At 41.9% G+C, this 21,066-nt stretch overlaps 1 protein-coding gene across 1 annotated transcript in view; it reads left to right on the forward strand.

Moving 5' to 3' along the window:
• znf536 (zinc finger protein 536) overlaps window positions 1-21,066 on the forward strand; it is a 205,046-nt gene that overhangs the window by 97,517 nt on the left and 86,463 nt on the right. Inside the window, exon 5 of the mRNA XM_083919571.1 lies at window positions 3,780-6,079. Coding sequence (XP_083775697.1) covers window positions 3,781-6,079 — 2,299 coding nt within the window. The 5' untranslated portion in view covers window position 3,780. The remainder of the gene's footprint in view (window positions 1-3,779; window positions 6,080-21,066) is intronic.

A 21,066-nucleotide genomic window follows, 5' to 3' on the forward strand; every position in this document is an offset into this window, starting at 1 on the left:
TTCTACCTCTAACTTGAACTAAACCAACTTTTACCCAGAGGTAATTGATCTCTGAAATGACGAGGAAGCTCTGTTCGTACTTTGAAAACTGAGTGGATCCGATTGTCCCTGCTGCTCACGCTTAATATCAAACATTTACCCCCCCCCCCCCATTAACGATTTCGTGGAAATATGATGGAATTCAGCACATTGTGAATTATGATTGATTTGTTTAATGCAATGAATTACTTCATTAGGACTTAATGAGGTATCGCATTGTGATTAGTCGATGGGTTTTGTGTCGATACATGTCAAAATAACAAAGTAAAGTCCAACTAATGGCTTTTCGATTCTCTTATTTTCTCCCCATCTTGTCTTAAATGTCAGAGGAAAGTTTTATGACAAATCTCAGGCCTGGAAGTAGACGTCTATTCCTTTGGAATAGTTTATTTTAATATGAATTTATAATAGGTAGCTATTCCTAATATTGACACTGTCTTTCATATACTTTATATGATTACAATTAGAGAGAAACACATACAAATCCCTTATGCATTTATGATGCATGGCACCATTGATAAGACAGAAATGAACTGAGCACATTCAAATGCTGACTGAAATACACTTCCATTGTGTTACAGATACCACTTATAATTAAGCTGAGGCTTGAAGAGAAAAAGAGCAGAGAAGAAAAATGCATTTAGAGAAACCGAGGAGTGAAATCAGGTTCTGTGTGCGTGTGTGAATGTGCGCAGGATTTTTTTGTGTGTTTTACGGGTACATATGGTGCTTTGCTGAATATTAAACCACAAACTATAAAGACAACAAGTGAACTGTCGTGAGAAAATGCTAAAGGAAGTCTCTGTGGTTTTAGAGGTATCAGAGGAGCCAATAGTTTTAATGAGGCAGCAATGCTGTACATGCCAGGAAATGATAAGGTTATACAGGTTAGAATAACGGAAGATAGATACTGTACCAGTACAAAGCTACAGAGTGGATGTGTTGTTCATTCCGGAGTCTACACAGACTACAAAGCCATGGCAGAGACAGTGAGACATAATAGGGACAAAGTGGCTTAATACAACCGGTAAGAATGACAAACCTGAGCCTTCATCTTCTAAAAGCATAGCACTGCTACATTAATATTGCGTAGAGTAGTTTTCTTTTGTACATTTTGCATGAGACTTGTAATACTAGGATGATGTCAAAATACAAAGAGTTGTTGGTGTGATATCTGTGGGCAGCCATGTGATAGTGCTGGGTGAGTTGCAACATACTCACTGTGTCTTTTAGAGGGCATGTGCATATTGAATTGTTGTCTGTAGTCAAATGGTTGTGTGTGTGTGTGTGTGTGTGTATGTGTGTGTGTTTCGACTTGTACATCACCCTCAAATTCCTTGCGTGTGTGTTGATATGAGCAGAGGGGGGATGTCACATAAGAAATGTCCTTTTTAATCAGGGGAAAAAATATAAAATGACTGGGGAGCAAGGCAGGCATATTAATGTGTCTCATTTGCATACGCTCGTCAGCCAGGATACGTTTATAAAAAACACAAACTGGATTCGTCAGTTCATTTCACATTATTCCATTGTCTATCTGCCTTTGTTATATGTTAAAGATAAAGGCAGAAATCAAATTGAAGAAAAGGGCAAGCTGCTATCTCCCCAAATGAGCAACAGCTCATCAGCCTAGTTTAAATCACAGATTTCTATTCCAAAAGGCAGCCGCCTCTGTAAAAAGGGCCCATTCAAATAAGGTCTTCTCGGATATAAGCACGCCTGGTGATGGAAGCTGGGGTGTCACATAAATACAATTGAAAACCAAAGCCATTCAAAGCAGTCTAACAAAGTTTTATCTTTCTTAGCAATTCTCTCCCAATATTATTCTCACAATAAACGTACACATATGCGATATACCTTATATGTTTCATTCAAATATAAACTTTTTATTATTAGGCTTTTACAAGGCTTTATTTCTAAGATGAGTGCAGCATTATTCAAGTCACATGAGAACACGATCATAACATATGTCGTAAATTTAAGTAGGCTTTGACAGAAGCATATCTAGCTGTTACCCATAAGCCTGCGGAACATAGCATGCCCATTATATTCTTGATGAATTCAGTAGAACTGCTTAAGATACTTGTGGGGATAAATAAGGAGAATTCAAAGGGCAGCCCACAAGTGTCACATTCCTTTAAACACAAGTGGAAGCGGCTCACAGTGTCTGATTCATGCCCGCAAGATAAGAATCCACCATCAACAGTGTGTTGGAGGGGCCAGTGGCTAAAAGAACAGGCACCCCTTATGTCTACTAACCTCCTACTGATGGGAGAGAGTGAGGGAAGAGAGAAACAATTCAAATAAACAGGAAAACAAATGAGCCAAGCACAACGTAGAGTCCTCGCTACTTTAGAAATGTACTGTAGGGGGAGAGAAAAGCAGAGTTTGGTAGAACCTCAGTTGTCCTTTCTGCCTGTAAAATGTATACTGAAGACATGCACATATTTTTTGATGTGGGTGTGACCCCAATGCTGCCAGATTAGGTCCAAAAGCTGTCTAAAAACACATTCTCCTAAAAATGAACTCACCAAATGAGAGCACTTTACACTGCCTCACCATGAAAGGAGTTTTTTGATGATTATAATCATGCATTATAGCACAGTAGCTGCCACTGTTACCAGGCAGCATACTAATCAGCTTAATGAGATATTATACAATATTTTGTTGACCAAAGCAGAACCGTGGTTATTGTTTCTGAGGGTTTGACCCCTGCAAGCAGCCAGAGGAAGTGCGCAGATAGATGTTTATACCTCTCCATCCAGAGAGAAGATGGATCTGCATTAAAACAAATGTAATTATTTTTTTGTTGTTACTGATTCAATGATGTTACACATGAAATTGAAACTTTGACAGTACAACATGTTCAGAACATTGTGATATATTTTGGTACAGTAGCATTAGAGCAATCTAAGACTAGACCATTGTTCTGTGTCATACAGTAGGTAGAATAATTCCAACAAAGTAACTGCTACCTGCTTATTCCTCTCAACCGTGTATCAAGCAGTGCGTCTTTGGCTACATTGGCAGCCCATATATTACAGCCAACTGTTGTTTTCTCCATCCTAGAAACTATAAATGATTTAGGTAGAGAAAAGAAACCAGACACAGAGAGAGAATTGGGGGAAAAGAAAGAAGCAGAGGGAGAGCAAAGTGATTCACATCAAATGTAGTGCAGATCTTTAATGGAATTTTGCGCCAAGACAAGTGTCGTGGCAACAAGATAAGAGTGTTGTGTTTACTGGAGTAACCCCTTGGCTTTAAGTGCTATTGTTAATATCATAATTGTAGTATTGCGGTGGCTCCCCGACAATGCCGTTGCTCCGTTTCATTAAGGCGTGTAATTGGAGGAATTCTGATAGGATGGGCACAAGTAGCTTAATTATACACTGCTCACTGTGTTTACAGAGTAATTATTCAATCCAAAATGGTGTTACATTTTGAAAAAGTTATATGGAGTCACAGCATTTCTCCAGGCCCTTGGCACTGACAATTCACACAATGCTCTATGCATCAAAGGCAATACATTTTATTTCCCTGTACTGGGTCAAACAGTACAGGTGTTGTTTCCCTAAGTGAAGAAACACATTAGTCCTAAACATGTGGTTGGATTATATTCCATTTGCAATCTGGAAAGCAAATAAGAAGAGCATCAGCAGCCACCGAAACATCCATTGTTTTCAAATATTTCAAATTCTATATTTTCTAATATGTTCCCTTCTATCTGTCTGGTTTTACAGGATGGAGGACTCCAGTTTGTGTCTTGGTGTGTCATCAGCGGTGCCTGACGCTGATGCCCATCTGAGTAGTGCAGTGTTAAATGGCCGCTACCCCATCAGTCAAAAGCTTCATCAGCTTACTGCCCAGTTAGGACACGCCTTTCCTGACCTACACCGCCCACAACAGATTCCTGAAGAGAAAGCAGCCACGCCTTTGGATGAGAAGACCCACCACGCAGCCCTGGCCAGCCAACCTATCAGCAGTCAGATGGCCCTGCTAGCCAATCAGCTCAACCGAGACATTGACGCAGGGGCACTAAGTGGGTTGAACGGGCGTGTTGACCTGCAGCAGTTTCTCAACGGCCAAAACTTGGGAATCATGTCCCAAATGAACGATATCGAAGATGATGCCCGCAAGAACAGAAAGTATCCCTGTCCATTGTGTGGCAAGCGCTTCCGTTTCAACAGCATCCTGTCACTGCATATGCGCACACACACAGGGGAGAAGCCCTTTAAGTGCCCCTACTGTGACCACCGAGCCGCTCAAAAGGGAAACTTGAAGATACACCTTCGCACCCACAAGCTGGGGAATCTTGGTAAAGGCCGCGGCCGTGTCAGAGAGGAGAATAGGCTGCTGCATGAGCTAGAGGAGAGGGCCATCCTAAGGGACAAGCAGATGAGGGGGAGTGGCAGTGTCCTCCAACCAGCTCCAACACCCCATCTGGGCCTCAATAGCAGCTCTAACATCCATCAGCAGCAACTAGGCTCAGCCTGTGGCCTCCTCCCCCCCTCTGGCCTAGCCACTCCTGACACAATTTCACAACCTTCTTCTTCACCTAAGCCGGCTGGCACCCAGGATGATCAGTCCTTGAACCCAACTTCTGGCTTCCGCTGTACCTTCTGTAAAGGGAAGTTCAAGAAACGTGAGGAGCTGGACCGCCACATCCGCATACTCCACAAGCCCTACAAATGTACTCTGTGTGAGTTTGCTGCCTCCCATGAAGAGGATCTGATAAGTCACGTGGAGAAGGCCCACATCACAGCCGAGAACACACAGGGCCAGGGTGCTGGTGGTGTCGGTGGCACACAGGTGGCCACTGAATTCCGCTGTGATGTGTGTGGCCAGGTGTTCAGCCAAGCTTGGTTCCTTAAGGGCCACATGCGCAAGCACAAGGACTCCTTTGAACACTGCTGCCAAATCTGTGGCCGTCGCTTCAAAGAACCCTGGTTCCTCAAGAACCATATGAAGGTGCATCTCAACAAGCTTGCCATCAAGAACAAGCCACCCCAGCCCAGTGAGCAGGACATGGCTGCTGTCAATAGCATGAGCAATCTGGCTCAGGAAGCTCATGCCAACCTTTATTCCCGCTATATCTCCTGTCTTCAAGGAGGCTTTCTTTCACCAGAGAAACATGGTCTTAGTGAGCAGCACCAAATGTTGGCCAAAGCAGGGATAGCCATGAAGGAAAAGGAAATGCTCGGGAAGCTGCTTGGGCCAATTGCAGGTGGTATGGGACATGGACTGGGCGAAAATGAGAAGCGCTCACTCCTGGGCTGTCTGAACCTTGTGCCACCACTTAAATCGAGCTGCATGGAACGCCTCCAAGCTGCAGCAAAAGTGGCAGAGATGGACTCACTCAATAGCTACCAAGCCTGGCAGATAATGGCTCGTGGCATGGCTATGGACAGGTCTTTCATGCCGAAGGAGCAGCAGCATCACCAGCACCATCTACCCCAAGGGCAGGAAGATGACATGGGTGGTGCTGGGGCCTTGGCTTCCTTCTCAAAGGATAAACAAGACTACTCCTTGATTGCTAATAATGACAGCTCCAAGCAAAAGCAGCTTTCGGAGGCCTTACAGGGATCCAAGGCCGCTAGTGGAGCCATGATGTCCTTGAAGGAGGAAGGGAGAGGCTTTGACAGTCATCGTGACTTAATGTCTGTCCACGGTAGTGCTGAGGCTCCTGTAGCCCTGGCTGGCTTGGGAAGCCCAAACATCGACTACAGCCTCTCCAGTCTCTCCGTCCTAAAGGAGAAGCCTTCAGAATGCCCTGACTGTGGCCGGGTCTTCAGAACCTACCATCAAATGGTTGTCCACTCCCGCATTCATGGCAAAGACAGGAGAGGCATTGAGGACGCGCTCCAGCAACAAGGTCTGGATGAACGCCGGGGATCAGCCAGTGACCCTGAGTCCCAGTCCATCAGCCGCTCCACCACTCCTGGTTCATCCAACGTGACAGAAGAGAGCGGAGCCGGAGGAGGACACTCCCAGACAGGAAGCGTCCAAGATGACAGCCCGCACCCCTCCTCACCATCATCAGGTAAGAAAAAAGAAAATCAGAGAATGAATGACAACCACTTGTATTCTTTGGTCAGTCTGTGGATAAAGGGATCAAAATTGTATCCCATTGACGTACACGTGGGAATTATTTCCTTCTTTTATTCAATGTTACTGTCTTTCTGTGTCACAATTTTACCTAAAGTTTCCAATGAGAATCACGTTGTACAGTGTATAGATGTGTGTATACAGTATCAAAGTGTCAATCCATCTCTTTAAATATAATTTATTAAATATAACTCAAATAACCATTGAAGAATCAGAGGCACATATTTTTTCCATAACTCACTACTTAATGTATTTTTTAGTGAGTGGTTTGCTTTCAAGTATACTTTACACACATACACATACACACACATGCACATACAGACAGAGGACATCCAGGTGCATACATTTGAAGTGTGTATCATCCAGATATGGAAAGTACACTGTTTAGTGTAAATGCTGTCTCACTTGTAAAATCTAATGCTGGACATAGTAACAATCATCCCCTGACACTGCTGTGTTGAAGAGGCCTGGTTCACCATAGCATTCACATTGACAGGTTAGCAGCCTATATCCCTGTGGAACAATAGTAAAGACTGGGAGCGTAGGGACAAACTCATTTTAACCACAGCGATTAATAAATGTCTTGAATAAACATGTTGAGACAGCTATACCCCTCCCCTCTCCTTACCGAGCCAACACATGCTAGATAAGTGTATGTTTAGTGGGATTAAGAGAGGCTCGTTGCTAATGATTACACAAGTTTTTAAAGGTAACTTTCGCTTGCTCCTCGGGGCACTATGCTGGCGTCGAGAAGCGTGCGCAGTAATTAGGTCACGACTATGCGATAATCAGTCGGTTTAAGCTAAACAAGACACTAATTAAAGATATACATATAAAGCAGGTCAAAAAAAAATTACGAACTTCATTTGCAAAAGCGAGGATGTGCTTTTAAGTCTTTTGAGAAAAAAATATATAAATAAATATAAATATAAATCAGAGTGGCTTAGCTTAAGGCTGTAAGCAACTTAATTCCACCAGTGGAGACGAAATTGTTTATTTATTCACAGAGGCATGAAGTCCTTATCATGCCCGTGTAGTGTGATGGGTTTGAACATGGGACAGGCTATGTTTATTTTAATCTAAGAAATAATAACAGACAACCCCCCACCCCAATTAGGAATTAATGAAAATGAGAGTGAGATAAAAACCTATTTTCTTTATAGAGACTATTAAACATTACACTTTCTCAACAGGGTGGGGGTGTAGCGGATGTAATTATCTTCTGAATTTTAATGCTGGAAGTTTTTCTCTCTGTCTCTCTCTCTCTCTCTCTCTCTCTCTCTCCCTCTCTCTCTCTCTCTCTCTCTCGGTCGCTCTGTCTGTCTCTTTTGAGTCAAGCACTTTGAATCTGATGACTACAGCTTGTGGTGTTTCAACAACTTCAGAAGTTGTACATCAACGTCCAGTGTGTGGTATACAAAATAAAATAAGGGAATTACAGTTAAAATAATAATTGACAAATAAAACCAATAGTATTTACCACCACATGCTAACAAAGCACAAAGAAATGCGTGTGATTAAGTCAAGTGTTTAAATCTCTTCCCCCCTGGGCACCATCTTTGCAGAAGAGGAGTAGGATTAAATAATATATAAAAACAAGAAATATATTGAAATAGTGTATTTCATCGTGTAAAGCCTGCTGATTTTGCTAGGCCTTAACATTGCCTTTCCTGCTGTCTTTGTCTTACTGTTTGTGTGCATGTGTAGTGTGTGTACAGGTAGTGTGTCTCACCGTGGCCCAGTGCTCAGTCAGAGGCTGCACTGCTTGATACATTGGCTCTATTCAAACTCTTTGTCAATCTGCCGCTGTCATATCTGAAAGGCTGTCCTCACATTGTTACTGTAGAGCTTTGTAAGTGTGTGTGTGCCAAAATAGGACGTCAAACTGCAGTTAACTGCTAGAGAGCATGGCACAGGTGGAAAATAGATTTGTAAAGAGGAATAAAATAGAATGATTAGGCATGCCCTGATCTGAACAGACTGGGATGCAGTGTTTTTGAATGGAAATGTGGGAAGTAAACAGGGTTGGCATTAAAAAAAAACGAAGTTAAATTGCCTGCTGTTTTTGATACTTCCTGTTTCTTTTTCAGAAGTAGTGAAACGTGTATTTCTTCACAACTTACACAATGTGATTCACATTTGGAGCTAAGGGACTCTCAAATTAGAAGCTTTTGATGTGTGAGAAAAAAAAATGTGTCTGAGTCGCATGTGAAGATAGGTGTCATGCCTCTCCTCTACATGCATGTTTGGTGAGTGTTTGTGTGTGTGCGGGGGGGGGGCTATGTGTGCATATCAGCCTCTTCTGCAGGATGTGGCTACTGTCCCAATGTCTTCATCTCAATATCTCAGGTTTAAAGAAAGTCCTCTTCATTCAGTCAAAGTGTGTGTGTGCATGCACCTGCAGGTGTGCTTGTATGTGTGAGCCTCTGCCCCACAACCTATCCACAGCAATTTTGAGTTAAACTTGAATTATAGTAATCAAAAATAACACCTCAACTGTGAAAGAAGGTCAACTCCGCTGCTTTTGTCTTTGAGACTGCACTTGTTTAAAAGCAATGAGTGGAAAAGGGAGAAATGAGGAAGAAAAAGAACAGAAAAACAAAGGCCTGTCAGAGATGTCCTTTAAAGACCTTCTGTATTACAATATAGCTCAGCAGTTAACCTTGACCATGCTTCCTATTCAATACAATTATTTATTTATTTTAAGAAAACAAAGAGGTAATTATATTTATGCCCATCACCGTCTTTTCTGTTTGGTTATCCTTGGTATGACTTCACTGCAGAATTGTTGTTTCCTGCTGATCAAGCCTCAGAGAAGCAGAGTTGTAGCGAAAACACACTGTGCAGCGTAGTAGTCATGTTAGGAAGATTCGGCAACAGGTAGACTTGATGTGAATGAAACTTCTCACATCTGCAAGGACCTGGTGCCTTGGAAAAATGTTCACTTTTCATTGCCAGCTCGTATGCAAATAACCCACCATTGAAAATCCTCATTTTGCACGATAGCGTCTCCTCATTCTGTTGCTATAATGTCGGCAAAATGTAGCTAAATGTAGAAAAAATAGGCTTTGCTCCATGCATGTAAGGCCTAAAGCCGTTCTCCTTACACATACCTCCACAGCCTCCCCACTACCCCTAAACCCTACTCCCACCTCTTGGCTCCTGGCTGTTAAAGACTCTATGCACTCCCTCTGGCTCTCTCTTTCTCTTTCTCACTCTCTCCAGAGAATCCCCCATGTCTACATTTTTTAAGAGGAACAGCGTTTTAACATGGCAAGGATTAGCCTGCATATCCCTGGTCTTTACCGCGGCTCAAACAAGCAGGCAAAATGCTCCATACAAATTGAAATTGGATTTGCCAACTTGACGCCTTAGGTTATAAAGCAAGGATATTCATCTAATTGCGACGGTACAATGGGGGCGTAATTACACATGCGGACAAACTGTTACAGTGTAATTACTGTGTCATTAACAGGAATAAAGTCGAGTTGAACAAGATCCAGACTACTATGAATAAGTATGGTGACAAATCTGATTTTGCTGTTATCAGCTAATATAAGTAAATCAGTCGTCAACTGGCAATATCAAAGACAAATACCTCGGGATTTAATTAGTTTAAAGAATATTCTTTTACTATCTATGCCAGTCCGAAAAATTGTATGTGTCAATTAACCAAAGCCATAATTTTAACAAAAATATGATTGATAAATACAGACATTAAGATAAGATTTCTATAGAGACATTCTGTGGTAAGAAAAAAGAGTATACGATCTATACGTCAAATATTCATGATTCTAGTTCTGAACATTTTGAGATAACTGTAAAACTATATCCATTAGCGGAATTGGGGGAGTGTACACACTGTACTTTCAACTGAGGTAGGACTTCCTTTGTCTTTACATATTAGTTTTTGACCAGTACTTCTATGCTGGACTATGTGTGCATTAAAACTGGTGTTAAAACTAGATTAATACAGATAATCCCCAAGACATTACAATGTAGGGCGCACCTTATAAAATTGCTCAAATTCCCTTAGACTTTTAGCAAGCTACTTCAACCAAACGACACACGATAACTAGATTAACTTTATTTTACTTTAGTTTGGTAAAATGTCCTGAAGCCTGAACACAGTAAGTCTTCGCTGCTGGAGTTCAAGACATATAATATTCAAACCAGTCCCGTCAAAATTCTGATTGCACCTTTCACTTGGACTATGTTTCCCTTATTCCTTCTGGTTGGGAGGAAGGCTTGCCAATTCACGCTGCATGATCAACTCATTAAACTTATCTGGGTTGTGAGCCGGTGCATTAGCTACAAACTAAGAAAATAGATAAATAAATGAATATAAAGATAAAAGAAACAGTCAATCTGTGTTATCTAGATGAGGTGATTAGCCAAGCTGATGTTCAAAGCTCATGGTCATAAATGAATTACATGAGAAATGTGTGTACAATTAAAAACCCACTTGGTTGTTCTTATGTACAATGCTTGATTATGACCCAGGCCAAACAGACACCTGCCCTGAAGGACCCAGCTTAACCACATTACTACATTTCTCTATGGAATGTTTACTCTATTAAGTTGGATTGCAGCTTAAGGTGGCTCCTGCCTTTTAGAGGGAACATGTGACAAAATCTAATTTCAATGTTTCAATCAATAGTGTATCTACATAATGCATATCCCAAAAATAAAATTGTGTAAATTCCAATCAATACAAACTAAGTAACAAAACTTGGAGCAGGGTAATATTCCAGGTGATTTGTGGGGCTCTGGGCTGAATATTAAAGGTTCCATATTGTAAAGAAGTGAGACACCATGTCTTTTGCTATATTATAAAGCAAATTGAGTTGTTATATAAATACAGTGAAAGTATCGAAACTCTCAATCCACAGAGAAATACACACAACCCGTATTAAGAATCTGTGCCTCTGAACGAGCCGTCGTGACTTATGTACTGTTGTGATGCCGTCACAGTCGTTCCAGACTGCAATGATGGTGCAGAGAGACAATGAGCTCAGATGTGGAAAATCCGAAAAAGTTGACCCCTCAGATCAGACCTTTTTTTTTCAGGAGGGGGTTTTAAAGAGACAGGCGCTAAAATGAAGCCTTTCTGACAGAGAGACGGTATATTCAGACAGAAAACATGAGAATTTTTTTTAACATAAAATTATGTGAAGATGTTTTAGTAGAAACCCAAAATACAAGTATGAACCTGAAAATTAGCATAAAATGGGAGCTTTAAGTGAATGATGGTGATGGGGCTCAATAGAGCCCCCCCCCCCCCTGGGCCCCCTGAGTAGATTAACCCAGCCCTGGATATGTCTGTGAATACAAAAATAATGAATGAATATGCACAGTAAAATGTTAGTGAATAGGCAGATCAACCATGGTGGGTAATGCTAACCTATTGTCAAAGTCAGCTACACTTAACATGATTTCTCACTTATGCCAGCATGACTGTAGGTATATGTTGTCTTTTTACTGTTTGCTACTTTACACTGCAGCCAACACTTTGAAAAGAGGCCAGCACTCTGTAAGTGTGTGCGCCATAATATATGGGTGTACAACTATGTGCATTAAAAAATAATGAATTATGTCTCCCGTTTTTTTTCATTTCTCCCCTCTGCATAAATTACTTCTCTTTGTAATTGACATCCGTTCCTCTTCCTCTTCCCCCCTCGCACTATTCTTCTGTTCTCTATAATCAGAGAACTCAGTGGTTACAAAACCTGAGCTTTCTACCCCCCACTCATTTGTAGGAGTCTGGCCTGTCATATCTGTATTTTTTATGTGTCACCAAACTTAAATAGACAGTCATTGTGTTACAGGCACAATCATTCCCCAAGCTGTATTTTTGTACAGTAGGTCAGGACTCTGGTGTCTGGTAAATGATAAAAGTTCTATTCAAACGCACTAATTGTCAGTGTGCTGTGCTGATTGACATGTCTCGGATAAATGCAGACTTAGTATTTTTGTACACGCTTGCAAAATATAAAAGGCCAATTTATTTCTCTGTTCTTCTTTCTCTTATTCCTTGCACAGTTCATTTGATTTCTTTCCTCCTTTCTTGCTCTCTCCCTCTCTCCTGTCACGTCTTTCAGACTCAATTTGTAAATATTACCCATGGTGGGAATTAGCCCAGGCTTTTTAGATATTTTAAAATTCCAATTGTATTCCAATGAGTGCGTTTGATCGAGGGAAGGACTGCGAGCCTCGGTTTTTGCTCCTCAGTATTCCTAGGTGGCTATCAGTGGCTAGCCTTGTCCTTATGAAACATTTATCAGCCCGTTTTATGTCTTAATGATCACGTTAGGATTCCCCGCTTGGTTATGAAGCTGGGATGGAAAAAAAAAGACTGAAAAAATGGACTGTTGAGAGAGTGAAGGAGGGGCGATGAAAAAAATGACACGGGCAATCCAGAAGGGAGAGACTGAGTGGAGTGAGAAAAAGGGAGAGATGACAGGGCATCACATTCCTCAGTAAACAGCATCACATTATGCCATCCACTCTTTTCAACTCAAACTCTTTGCCAAAACATAACTTACCTTTCTCCTGGAACAAGCTTCCATGGCTCTCTCTCTCACACATACACACACACACATGCACGCACACACACACACACACACACACACACACACACACACACACACACACACACACACACACACACGTGCCTACACACACGCACGCACACACACCTCCTCCCTCTTCTTCTGTCTACCCCCATTCCTTTTTATGTTTTTATAATTAAAACATAATATTTATCTTTCCAAAACAGAAGGCTGCCTTACTCTGTCAGGTAGACTGTTTGCATATTAATATTCTTAATACATCAACAAGCTATCTTCTCCAGTGTCATTGCTAAAACGGAGCAAGAATAGAGACAGAGAAGGTGACTCACAAACACAGCTCTTTACTACAAATGCTGGAGAAACTTATTGAACATGCGGCTCAAAAGTAACGGAGAAGGCCTTAAAAAAAAGGAAAAAAGAAAGTGACGGGAAAAGAAAGACATAAATTAACATCACAGTCACAACTCGTGCTGGTATGGGAGTGTTTACGCAGTCTCAACCTCAGGATGCACATATGAATGCTCAGACTAAATACGTGTTTGTTCCTTCTTCAGTCAAAACTCTACACTGGCTAAAAAAGTTTCTCTCCTTTGATTGTTTATGTGTGTGCTTAACGGAGGGTTGGAGGAATGGAAGGGAGGGCAAAGCTGAATGCCAAGCTCCTTTTCTCTGTCTGGTGACAGCTGCCTGAATCCATCAATGTGGAATTCCTGTGAAATGAGACAGTGCTCTCGGTCAGGGAATGCAAATGGATGGCACTGGATAGTCAGCGGCCGAGCTGAGCTGAGCCGAGCCAAGCCGAGCCGGGCAGGGTGGCGCGGAGCAGGGGGGTAGTTTTGTTTGAACAACTTAACTTGGGCATGATTGGGGTTCCTCCTGTGTATGAAAGAGCAAGAGAATACATTGACCTTTGCCTCATTAAAAATGGAGGGCCAGGCATGTGATACCATGACTGAGGAATCTCTTGCTTGCAGTTCCCCCCCACCCCCCACACACACACACACTTTTTAATCTTCTCCCCTCTTCCTCTCTCTCTTTCTCCTTGCCTTGCTCTGTCATTCTCTCATTTTCCCTCCCTCCTCCGCTCTCAATCTCCTCCTCTTAACCCCATTGACAGGTCACATAAAAAGCCTTTTGTGTCAACATCAGGGTGCTGACATGAGAGCAGAAAGCGACATGAAAAATGTGCTTCTTTTTCTTAGTTGTAGCTAACTCCTCATCTCAAAACAGAGAGGGGAGATAGAGAGAGAGAGAGAGAGAGAGAGAGAGAGAGAGAGAAAGAGAGAGAGAGAGAGAGAGAGAGAGAGAGAGAGAGAGAGAGAGAGAGAGAGAGAGAGAGAGAAGGAAGAGGGAAAAGCAAAAAAAAATGGTGGAAAAGTGAGGGAGGAATTAAGTCCAGGGATTAAGATCTCTGAGCTTTGGTTTTTTTTTTTTTTCACTCTCTCCCCCTGCCACATTCCAATTGTTCTTAAAATATTTGGCAATGTCAATTAGTAAGTGAGCAGAGCTAGCTGATGAACACAATTTTCCAGGCGACTGAGCACCCTATTGTTGTGGAGCGAACAGCAGATTTCTGAGGTCATTATCATTCCCTGTTAGCCGTGCCCAGCTGCTCTCCTCTTGGCTCCAGCCAAACTCTGCTCTCTGCTCTTCTCTCTCTCTTTTCCTACTGCTCTTATACATCTCCTCTCCTTTCCTCTCCTCTCCTCTCCTCTCCTCTCCTCCCCTCTCCTCTCCTCTCCTCTCCTCTCCTCTGCTCTGCTCTCCTCTCCCTCCCCCTTCCTGCACCACGTTCACCAGTTCAGAGCTGGTTGATAGCTGGCAGCAACAGGGGGCCTTCAACAAGAGGAGGGATGGGAGGAGCTGGCTGGGGGGAAAGAAAGGAGGAGAGAGTGAGATGGATATAGCGCAAGAGTGGGGGAATACAGTAAAGGAAAATGAGCGAGGGGAGGAGGAGATGGGGGAGGAGAAGGGAGAAAAAAACAGAGGGACATGGGGGCAAGTGGTACGGAAGGAGTGGGCAGGCTCGGATCAGGCAGTGACTGAACACAAGAGGGAGCATGAAAAGAGGAAAAGAGTAAGGGAGAATAGAGACGGAGATGATCTGATACTGTAGTTTAGATGAGGAGTTTAAGAGATGGTGCTTGAGAGATGGTGCCTTTGAAAGTGGAGAACATAGTGAGTATCACAGAAGGGAGGATCAACCCTTTAAAAAATGCAGAATTTGTTTTAAAGGAGAGGCTCACTGAGCCTGCTGGCACATAACGTAACATTAATCAAACTTACTGAAATGGTATGGTAGCATAAATTGCATTTTTTGCTTTTTGTGATGATGGTATTATAATCAAGTGTTTTAAAACACTTTGCAGAGAAACGTCTGTATAAGCAATGTTATTGTACTGAGAAGTACTCTTTCTTTCAAAGAAAGACATAATTGTCTCAAGTGACCTCAATTAAAAACATCACACACTGTATTTTAAGCTATTTTCACTAAAGAAAAATGTTGTGCTAACACATACTGATACCACACAGCGCAGTGAATATGGTTCAGATGAGATTTCAGATTTAAAAAAACAACTTCCTTCTGTTACACTTTTATTCGAAAGGGGGTGCTTTCTTTCACAAAGCACAAAGCATCCAGGTATCTGCATCTAAACATCCAACAGAGTTTTTCTTTTTTGTTGTTGAAGAAATGATGAAAGATCCCTTTTAGTCAAAGTAAAGAAAGAAAAAAAAAAACATGAGTGGAGAAAATCAAAGTTACGTGGCTTTTTTTGTGCTTGCCAATTGAACATCTTGCCTTTTCACCCTCCTCTCCTCTTCTCTCCTCCACCTTACTGCTTCCCCCTCACATTGTCGCCTTTTTGATTTAAATATCTTGGAAAATAGAAAACTTGTGTTTTTCAACCTTTGTCATTGTTTGTTACAGTGAACAAGTGAGGCATTTAAAAACCTCAGCCGACTAAAAAGTGTTTGTGTGGTTAAAACCAAGTAAACTACTAAAACTAGTTACAAGCAGTAAAAATAAAGGACCATTCTACCAGACATCCATGAGCAGACCAACAGTATCAGCCATGACTCTTGACTCTACACCTCCCGTTTCTCTTGACTCTCTTGTCCAACCTGTAGAAAGTTTGCATAAGTTAACACTGGTTGGCTGTGAGTGTCTGGATTCTTTCGAGTGTGTGTGTGTGTGTGTGTGTGTGTGTGTGTGTGTGTGTGTGTGTGTGTGTGTGTGTGTGTGAGTGAGTGAGTGAGTGAGTGAGAGCGAGAGAGAGAGAAGTGAAAAAGGGTGAGCTGCATCAAAGCGTTGCTCTCAGCTGCAGCTGCCAAGCTTCCTCGTCCCCAGTTAGCAGCCATCCAGCTGTCAGGCTGCGCGAAGAGGAAGAGAGGGGGGAAATCTCTCACCAGCCATATGGTCCCCAGTTCTGTCGGAGACACTCCTCGCTCCGTGGGCAAATGGCAAACTCATATATCTAATCAACACTCTTAATATCTAGACCTGAGACCAAGGATATTTTCAGAGTCTTGCCTTTCAACAACATGACAAAAAAAACAGTATGACCAGGCACTCAGAGTATGTGTTTGTGGTGTTATGTGAGCACACAGGTTACAGGGGAGCACTGTGTACTGTGAATGAAAAGGCCTGTTAAAGGGACAGTTCAAATACATTTTTCATCTCTCACCTGTAGTGCTATTTATTAATCCAGATAGTTTTGGAGTGAGTTGTCCAGTGTTGGAGATATCAGCCGTAGAGATGTCTGCCTCCTAGAACTAGATGGCACTCTTGCAGTGCTCAAAGTGTTAAATTTGAGAAACTCAAAAGCAATACCTCTTTCCAGAAATCCTGACCCAGTTACTCGAGATAATACACAATATTGGTTGTGAGCAGTTTCCCACAGGAATTATTTTCTTTCTACTGAACTACACCCGCTGACTATATCACTCATGGATGAGTGGCTCATGCTCCTCACAGATGTAAACATTAATAGCGGCCACCTCTTCTGAAATGTAACGTTAGCTAACTTAGGTGGGCTAGCAGTGTCGGGTATCTATAAATACATCTCCACAAGCTAGTGATATCAGACCACAAGCCTTTGTTCAGTTGTCAGGTTTAGTTTGATAAAACAGAAAATAGTTCCTACAGGAAACTGCTCAAAACAAGAAACATTGCTGTTGAGTGTTATCAAAAGGTATTGTTTGGCCCTTTGAGCACCACAAGCAAAATGTCCGTCCATTCATTATTTTGGAGAGATGTAGATATTTCCAGGCTCTCCAACACAAGCTAACTCACACCAAGACAATCTAGCAATACAGCTAAGAGGAAAAATGTATATTTATGATTGGGGTGAACTGTCCCTTTGAACTGTCATTCAATTTGTTTCTTACGCTCAACCAAAATCAAGAATGTGTTAATCTTCCCTTCTCTTTCTGTGGCTCTGAGCCTTAAGCCCATTACTGTAGCTGCTACTAAATATACAACTGAAATAAAAAATGAAATAAGAAAACAGGGCATGAATATTGTTTCACTAAAAAAAAATAAAGAAATCCTAAAACAGCTGAGCACTATAGTTTTAGCCAACCATTGCTCATACAGGAATGTAAAGTGCTTATGTTGGGGACTATTTTAAGCCATGGATTTCTGGTGAACTGTACGTATTTATGGCAGCAGGTGACCAATAACATCGTCGAACCACTTCTTAGTTTTTTTTGCTTCCTCCATTTCAATTTTCCACTAATTCCTTTTTCTAGTTTTACCTCTGACTTTTCCCTGACTTATTTGGCTGTAATTTGACAATAGAAATATCTTTTTGGCCATCAATTTTCTTTCTAACTAATAACTCAAGCTCCTTTTGAATGGCCTTCTCTGCCCAAATAGGGCCTGTGCATCTTTGTACAATAAACTACAGAAGTAGAATGGTTGTTACTGTTGATGTCTCCATTTACTAATACCTTCTGAGTACTGCCCCAATTTAGTTCCAGTCAGTGGTGGATCGATTACAATGCCCATGTTTATGTTAGGAAGGAACATGTCACCCATTGCAACGCTGTGCTCATTGATGTATCGTATTAGATATATTGAGCTTCTGACACACAGACACTACTTGTTAGAAGGATACATTCTTTGTTGTTGTTAATAAGAAAAACAGAATTGTTTTTCCAATGGGATAACTTTTTTAGCATTGAAACTAATATTCAAGCTGAAATAATAGCATGTAGGCTCCCCAAATGAAACAAACTCTCCAGACACTTCTCTGGTCTTCCTCCATCTGAAACATTATCTTCACAGTAATATGTGCAGTGGATTGACTTGAACCCTTCTTTTAGTTGAGCAGAAGCTGTTAGCTTTAGCACAGCTAGCCCCAGAGAGCATGGGCTTGAATATGGCTTTGTGCTGTATCTGTTAGCGGGATGCTACACCTGCTCATCTAATCCTGGCAGGCCTCTGCCTCCAGTCTCTCCGGCTGCAAGAGTAACGGGTGCCTTATGGCACGGCAAGCCGCGCTGAATCACGGGGCGGTTTGTCGGTATTACAGCGACATAGCTGTGTAAAGCTTGGAAACAACCGTTGCCCCCTTCTCGTTTGGGACTGACGAGAGTAAATCCCTCCCCGGTTTCTTTTCAGCAAACAGCTATTAGTGAATGGATGGAGCATGTAGCCTGCAGTGAAGGTAGTGGATGTAATTGGTGTGTGTGGGAAAGCAAGATAAATAGGGACAAAGACATAGAGAGTGAGTGACGTAGAGGTGGAGAGAGAGAGAAAGCATGAGAAGGGGAAGTGGAGATAGATTGTAAAAGAATCAAGAGATATGGATGGGGGCAGATGGGGTAAGAGGGGAAGAAGAGGAATGATCCAAGTCCCACAAATCTTTGCTCAACCCAACAACCTGAAGCAGAGGCCATTAAAAGCAGAGAAAGCTGGGCGAGATAGCAGCCTAGATGGATATAGTGGCAGCAATGGTTTGGAGGGACGGTAACTTTAATGGCCCCACTGGGTTTTTAATGAGTGTTGTGCCCCAAACAAAATGAGCTAATTAGTGTTATCATCCATATATCAGACCCTACACACACCCATGCATTCACTGGCACACTCCCTCGCAAAAGCCTGCTCAAACAATTCTGGGCTCTTTTTTATTCAGTGTATTTTTCTTTACATGGATTTATGTACATACATTTGATAAAATGGAGTTTCCAATTTTATGTCTAAATGTAACCATCACTGATCCACTCCATTCCGTCTTGAATTTGATTGCCACAACCTATGCGTTGGCACTCTCTTACAGAGCTATTTTATCTTGAAGTGAGCCCTCCCCCCCTCCCCTTCCTACTACACACAAACACACACTTTGAAACCCGTAAGGTCGTGCCCTGTTTGTGAGAGGAGCGATTATGTCTACACTGGTTTAAAAACAGGATAACAATGCCACAAACGGGTATTTGGAAAAACAGAAAAGGGCTCAAGCCAATATCCCAGCATTTGGACTCAAGCCGTTGTTACAGGTGCTCATAAGCCGCGTGTTTGTCACGCCATCGCCTCTGGTTGACCATGCCGCCCCACCAGCCCCTCACTTTATTTCTCTTGCACTAAGCCTATTATAAAATCAATAAACAATTGAGCTTTTTTCCAGTCCTTTTAAATCTTTTTCTCCTCTATATATCCTCTGAGATGAAGGGGAGGCATGCAGGCGGCGGCAGTGTGAAGAAATAAAAACAGCTCAGTAACCCCTTGCATTCACAATCTTCAAGTCAAGTGAGTTTTTAGTTTCCATTTCAGTTATTATCCAGTTTTGTCTGTTCCAGCTGTGAACTTCTTCACCTGGTTTTGACCTTCAGATCGTTTATTTGCAATAAAAAACAAGGGGAAAGTGCATACTTTGGTTTAACTACGCCTTGTGTACACATCACAGACTGTATTAAATATGGACGTAGAGTCTTCATGACTTAACCCATATGTCGTCAAATACAGCCATTTTGTCACGTCCCTTAGTGTTTTCATCGGCGCACAAGGAACCCGTTCACGGTGATATTAGATGCTCGGGGCAAAAGCTCCAGGATTAAGAGCACCAAACTTACTGTAAGGAAGTAGGTTGGGGTGGTGGTCAAACAAATGAGGGATTTTCCCCCAGGAGGCCTTGTGTGTCACTGTAGATATGTTTCAAATGCACTTATTTTGACCCCTTCCACGATCTTTTCCTAACCCTAACCCAGTGGTTTTGCTGGTTAGGGCTAGTTACACAATGTAAACGACGTGTTCCTTGTGTTTAAACTGTGACTGGGAGCATCCTGCATTTTACATGCAGGGCTACCCAGGACATTAACTAATTGGCAATGTATGAATCGAGATTGGAATTGGTTGGGAAATTAGCTAAACCCAAATGTTTTTTTCTACCAGGTTGTAAACATGTTAATGTCTGCTGTAAAATTGGGCATTTTAACATTGGGTTGCTATGTAAATTGACTCACTTTTGTAGCCAGCCTCAAGTGGCCATTCAAGGAAATGCAGTTTTTTGCACTTCAATGTTGGCTTAATTTTCCAGCCTTGAAGGTTGCCGCTTCGTACGGACAGATATTTGTGATGTGTAAACTCTATGTTCCATGTATCTCGCAACAGAATCAAAGCTCCCATTTGTATTTTGATCTCATGCTGCCAGATGAGGTTCAAAATATTTGATTGGAGTTTCATTTACTTTCGTCTCATCACTTTATATCACTTTTCAACTTTGCATGATTATAGAAAGCTCATGGGAATGATTGAGGGATTTTTAATTGTCACATTCTCCAAATGTAATAACCCTTGAGTTGATAAAAATCAACAAACACCAACTCTGACAGCTGATTTTCAAATTAAACATCAAAAAAAAAAAGTGGCATTTACAGATTTTAATTCCCTCTGTCAGTTTAAATTCATATTTAAAACTCAGCGGTGGGGGATGACAATATAAACTTCTTTTTACTCCACCAGTCACAGAGAAGTTGGAAATTAGAATGTCTGCTACAAAGCTGCCGCCCCCTCCCCCCTCCCTCCCTTGTTTTCTCTCCCCTGTTTTCCAACTTCTCACTTTGTTTACTCCAGAAGTCTTCTTGGAGTGCAGATACAGTAATTATCAGTGATCAAAAACGTTGCAGGTTTTTCTGCTGATGCTTTTGATGTATGCATGGCATTGTGTGTCGCCACATCATCAGTCAAACAGAAAGCAAGCAATTTGTGGGAAATCAGCTTTTGCCAAACATGCTTTAGTAGATCCTTTGTAGACAGGATACAGTCTATCCCTCAGATTGTGACAAAAGTAATGATCATCTTCACAACAGCTGCATATGATGACATATTGTCACAGCAGTGCTGTATTTA

Source organism: Echiichthys vipera, assembly GCF_963691815.1.
Source record: "Echiichthys vipera genome assembly, chromosome: 1".
Taxonomy (NCBI): domain Eukaryota; kingdom Metazoa; phylum Chordata; class Actinopteri; order Perciformes; family Trachinidae; genus Echiichthys; species Echiichthys vipera.